Raw genomic sequence first — 6,429 nt, 5'->3', positions numbered from 1 at the left:
ATTCTTCTAAGTTAATCATACAATGTGGTTGGGCGTAATTCATAATTCAATTCCAATGGTCCAAAATGCAGGTCCCGACAACTCCAAAACCAATATATCCAAAATTAGGGTTTTCTAAACCCTAATTAGGGTTTCCAACCCAATCGCGTGCCAATTTATAGATTAATTAATGTTAATTAAGTCAGGCACCACCCACTACCACCTCGAGTAGTGGTGGTCAACAGCGGCTCACGGCAGCGGCCACCACCTCGTGGTGGTGGTGGTTATGATTGTAGACCACAACATATCCAAGCAACTCAAAAAGCAATCCAATCACACATAAAAGCACACCGCCACCCAACACGGCGATTGGTGGCGGAAACCCCCACCTGACGGTGGTGGTGGTGGATTTTCCTTGATTATTCTAGTCACAAAATATGGTTATACAACATAATATCCAAAAGAACACACACACACACACACAATATAACACACACGCTCAACCACCATTGTGATGGTAGGCGGTCGTTGGAGGTGACAACAAACGGTGGAAACCACCACCTTATGGTGGTGGTGGTGGTTTTCTGGCCAAATAAAGTACACACACATACGCATCCGACCTGTAGCAGCAACATACGAACACTAACACGAAGTAGAATCATAGAAAACACAATCGACATAGATACCCTCGAGGTGGCAGCAGCAGTCGGAGCAACGATAACAACTCTTCAACCGCTCGGAGTGGTGACAACAACGTAACAATGGAAGGGAGGTGGAGGACGGCAACCAAAGCACAAAAAAGTAGTCGCTCGGGATGGCAGCAGCGATGCGACATCGGAAAAGAACTGGAGAAGGAAGAAGGTGGTGCGAAACCCACCGAGTATAGCAGTAACAACCTCGCCTCATGGTTCTGGCAACCTACGTGAAGTTCTTTGTTGTTCATGACGTCCGGCAGTGGCAGTGGCGTTTCGATGGCGAAGTAGCTGGTGGAGAGGGTGGCAGCTGAGAGCACTCCAAGGTGGTAGCGGTTGTAAGAAGAATTAGGGTTAGGGTTGAAGGTGATGATCCTTAAGACGGGAGGAACGACCACCATGTTCAAGTCCCATATTCCAATTAAACTTCATTTTTTTTTCCAATTTTTGTTGCCTCTCCACAAAATCCTTTTCAATTTAAGTCCAAAAATTACCCCTTTAGCCCGTACCTCCAAAAATCATTTCTTAATAAGTCCAAAAGTTACCACTGATACCCTGACTTCTGAAATATTTTTCAAATTAAATCCATATTTTACCAAACAACCATCAACCTTCATAATTCTTAACAAACTACTCTGGAAATTACGCTCTTAACCCCCAAAGTCTAAATTATATCATTTAACTCCCAAAACCAACACATTGCTAATTTATTCCGAAATTAGGGCTACTGTTCATTTATTAATTTTATCAATTTGTTTATTTATTTAATAAACAGAATGTTATAATTCTATATATTTCGGAACAATTCTACGCCTTCCAAATTAGTTCAACATATTCCAAACTTACACCGGACGAAATCAAAAGTAGTTATTATTATTATTATTGTTGTTGTTGTTGTTGAAGTAAATACATATCATCCATACTTATAAACCTAACATTTTTTCTTGAATCTCGTGCATTTGAAACCCACATTTTTTTTTCTTTCACCACATTCATTTGAAACTCCCATGACTTTTCAATTTCTTTATAATAATAATTATAATTCGGTAATTAGGTTAAATAAATATCAAATCTAAAGTGTATTCATATATAAACTAAATTTTAATATTAAAATAATATCTTTACTCTACTTATAAAATTATGCTTTTTAACTTTTAATATATTATACTTAATTTATTAGTTTTAGTATATTGTTGGATGTAAACCATTATCATTTTAAAGGTATAACTTTTGAACAATTTGTATAAAATACTTAAATTATTAATTAATATAACATTATAGGCTCAACTTAAATATAAATTTTATTTAACTTAAACAACCCAAAGATTATTTTATAAATACTTGAAAGTGATAAATTGTAATGTCTTTCTAATAATGATTGTAAGTTGGTTAATAAGGTTAAATAAATATCAAACCTAAAGTATTATACTTAATTTATTAGATTTAAAATGTTGTTGCATGTAAACCATTCTCAGTTTAAACCTACAATTTTTGAACAGTTTGGACAAAATACTTAAATTGTTAATTTAAATATAACATTACGGTGTCAACTTAAACATAAATTTCAGTTCCACTAAAAAAACCAAATAATATTTTGTAAATAGTTAAAAGTGATAAATTATAGTGATAAATGCAAAAACTAAATTGTAATATTAGTTTAACTAAAATATTTCCTAAATATATTTATATAATCATTAAAAATTTTCAAATAAGTAGCTTAAAATAACTTATAATAACAATAGTTAAAAATAACTCTATATAAATGATTATATTGTAACCTTTAAAATCAAAAAAACAATGTTTGATGTTTTAAATAATTATAATAATAGAAATTAAAACATTAAGCAAATAAATTTTAAAAAATTAGTTTAAAATAACAACTATAAATAATATTAAACCATATATAATATTTAATTTTATTGATGTGTAAGTCGCGAGTAGAAGTCATTCAAACGATTGAGATCATGACATTATAATAGAATTATATATTATCATATAATTCAAAATAATCAATATATTATATCAAATTAATATACGAATTATTATATCAAATTTAACAACGTTAGTGTTATATATTAAAAAATATATATTTGTAAAGACTTCAACTATATAGATATTCTGCGCATTACAATGTCAACTCAAATATAAATTTCAGTTTCATTTAAAAAAACTAAAAAATATTTTGTAAATAGTTGAAAGTGATAAATTGTAGTGGTAAAAGCAAAAAACTAAATTGTAATTTCAATTTAACTAAAATATTTGTTAAATATATTTTTATAATCGTTAAAATTTCAAAATAAATAGCTTAAAATAACTTACAATAATAATAGTTAAAAACAACTCTATATAAATGATTATATTGTTAGCTTTAAAATAAATAAAAAAAAACAATATTTGATGTTTTAAATAATTATAATGATAGAAATTAAAATATTAAGGAAATAAGTTTTAAAAAATTAATTAACAAGAAAAACAACTATAAATAACATCAAATCATATATTATATTTAATTTTATTCATGTGTAACTCGCGGATAGAAGTTATTCAAACGATTGAGATTATGAAGTTATAATAAATGTATATATTATCATATAATTCAAAATAATTAATATATTATATCAATTTAGTATATAGAAATTATTATATCAAATTTAACAACAACGTTATTGTTATATTTAAAAAATAATATATTTGTAAAGACTTCAACTATATAGGTGTTTCTGCGCAACGCACGGATATTTGCCTAGTACTCACATATAATCACAAAAAAAAACCCTAAAATCAACTAAAATTCGAAAGAAAAATTACTTATAATTGTAATCACATCAAATCATGAAAAAAAAAAAAAAAAAAAAAAAGAAAATTTCTTATTTTTAACATATATTCACAAATAAAAAAGCAACACATAACTATAAAAATGTCATTCTTTGAAATTGATGTAGACGGAACAATAAGTATAAACTCTAAAATAAGGTCCAAAACTGTGAATTCAAAACAATAGTCCGACATGTTACAATTTATATACATGAACCGTACTACTGGGTCGTACCATTTTACCATTTTACACATTTACCTATTTTGAAATTCAAGTCAAGATGAGACGGACTGAATTGTCATTTTTTTAAAATAATTTAAACTAGTTGTTTTTTAACAAAACCACAAAAAAATGTTAGATTACTCAATTTTCCATGTTTAATTAACATTTTATTACAAAAGTTATAAAAGATATAGAATTCTTGCATAATCGATGATCAAGCGCTTAAAAAAGAAAGAGGTAAAGAAGATAAAAAAATAAAAATAAAACAAAAGGAAAAGCCATAGAATTTAGAAAGCGAGTTTCTATTTCCTACCAAAACCCTTTCAATCCTTCCCGCTGTTTTCTCATCATCAATCCATTCGATATACCATCATCCTTCCCCTCCAAGCTTTAATTTCACATTTCCTCCTTATTTATGTATATATGCTTACATATTTGGAGAAGAAACCCTAGTTTTTTCATAAACCCCCAAAATTTATCATATTCGATACTTCTTCATCAGGTATCCTCTTAATTACTTCCGGTTTTTTTTTTTTTTTTTTTTTTTTTTTTTTTTTTTTTTTCTAATTTAATTTTTCCCCGCATACCCATATAAGATGATTGTCGTCACGCCTTTGTTTGTGCGTTCGATATTGATGTGACAGGTTATCAATTAAATGGAGGCCATGGCGCAACCGATACCCAGAACAGCAGACGAGGTTTTCAACGACTTCAAAGGAAGAAGAGCCGGTTTAATCAAAGCTCTTACCACTGGTATGCTCTGTTTTTTTTCTTGTTGCATGTTGTAGTTAACTTTTTTTTTTTCTTAATTTTTGAAATTCGTTATCTGGATTTCGTACTGATCTTTAAGCTTTTTCGGTTTTGCAGACGTTCAAAAGTTCTACCAGCTCTGCGACCCTGGTTAGCTCTTCTCTTCGGCTTCTTCTACACACGAATCCATAACAATAATACATACTCTCATCCCAAAATTAGGGTTGACATTAGGTTTTTAGAGTAAAATGTAGATATTTCCATCTACCTTTATTCATAGAGGAGGCAATTTTGTTGTTATTTCATTCGTAGGTATATAATTCATGTTGTTGTGTTACAGAGAAGGAAAACTTGTGTCTATATGGTCTACCAAATGAAGGATGGGAAGTGAATCTTCCTGTTGAGGAGGTGCCCCCTGAACTTCCTGAGCCAGCTTTAGGTATAAATTTTGCTAGAGATGGAATGCAGGAGAAGGACTGGTTGTCACTTGTTGCAGTTCACAGTGATTCATGGTTGCTCTCTGTTGCTTTCTATTTTGGTGCTCGTTTTGGTTTTGGTAAGAGTGAAAGGTAATATTTTTTTGGTTTAACCTAAATCACATTCTCATATATCTTAAATTTCCCCTTTTTATTACTTTTATCCCAAAGTGATTACTCACAGAATACACTCAATGATCATAACTGGCTCTCCCCAATCTCCTGTTTTGTAGAAGATTGACTAAACTGCCCCTGCCTTACCAGTTTGTTACATACTTGAATGCTTTGATTTTGGATTTGTAGGTTTGCAAAACAAATCGGGGTTTCATTTGGGTTTATTTTAGTGATTTTATTCATCATATTTTGTTCAAGATTGCAGAAATAATCCAACTTTATTCTTATGTGTTCATTTAGTGATTATAGTTGTTTTATTCTTCATGGTTTAATATTGATTACATTAGTCAATAAGTTTTAGCAAATATTAATCAGCCATGTTTAACAAATACATTAACGATTACATGATATCTTTAGGAAGAGGCTTTTCCAAATGATAAACGATCTCCCAACTGTATTCGAAGTTGTATCTGGAACAGTTAAGAACCCAAAGGATCAAGCTGAAGTTCTAAACAACAGCACTAAAAGCAAGTCATCTGGAAAAATGGTAAGCCCTGTTTGTGTTTTCTTTTCTTTTTGTATTTTATTTCAACAAACGCCTGATTTTTGTTTTTTCTAATTATAGCAATCACGGGCATCTGAATCGGTCCCAAAGGGACTAAAAATGACACCACCACCGAATGATGAGGAGGACAGTGGAGAAGAAGAAGATGATGAACAGGGAACAGCTCTTTGTGGAGCTTGTGGTGACAATTATGCAAATGATGAGTTTTGGATTTGCTGTGATATTTGTGAAAGATGGTTTCATGGAAAATGTGTAAAAATTACACCTGCTAAAGCTGAGCATATTAAGCAGTACAAATGCCCAACTTGCAGCACCAAAAGGGCTCGACTTCAGGTTTAGGGTTACAATTATTATATATATATATATATATATATATATATATATATATATATATATATATATATATATATATATATATATATATATATATATATATATATATATAAAAAGTATTAATGGCATTGTGGTTTGATTTTTAACCCTTGATTTATACAATGGAACTTGATCTAGTGCTGTTTTTGGGTAAGTTTATGGTAACGCTTAACTGTATTTTGTTTGATGGATTTTTAATGGGTGAAAATTGGATTATGCCTTTTCTTTTTTAATTTTTTTTGTTTTCTTATGATGTTGATTAATTGCATATGTTCGTAACTAATGCATGTTCATGTGTACATATATGTATGTTTAGTTATGGACATGCTTGTGTTTAGACATAAAATGTGTATAATTTGGTTGTGTTGAACCTGATTTGTATTTTACTTTTCTATTAGATTTTGTTGTAATTGTTTACAATGTTATGTACAAATTGTGAACCAC

At 30.0% G+C, this 6,429-nt stretch overlaps 1 protein-coding gene across 1 annotated transcript; it reads left to right on the top strand.

Moving 5' to 3' along the window:
* Window positions 1-3,963: 3,963 nt before the first annotated feature.
* Window positions 3,964-5,974, top strand: LOC145017340 (PHD finger protein Alfin1-like). Its single transcript, XM_078975386.1, has 6 exons — window positions 3,964-4,210; window positions 4,353-4,461; window positions 4,576-4,608; window positions 4,799-5,027; window positions 5,466-5,595; window positions 5,674-5,974. The coding sequence occupies exons 2-6, from the start codon at window positions 4,365-4,367 to the stop codon at window positions 5,950-5,952; spliced, it is 768 nt and encodes a 255-aa protein (XP_078831512.1). The 5' UTR covers window positions 3,964-4,210; window positions 4,353-4,364; the 3' UTR covers window positions 5,953-5,974.
* Window positions 5,975-6,429: the final 455 nt, after the last annotated feature.

The sequence above is a fragment of the Lactuca saligna genome, chromosome 9, assembly GCF_052625555.1.
Source record: "Lactuca saligna cultivar CGN05327 chromosome 9, ASM5262555v1, whole genome shotgun sequence".
Lineage (NCBI taxonomy): Eukaryota > Viridiplantae > Streptophyta > Magnoliopsida > Asterales > Asteraceae > Lactuca > Lactuca saligna.
The sequence above is the reverse complement of the archived record's forward strand: the minus strand, read 5'-3'. Positions and strand labels throughout refer to the sequence as shown.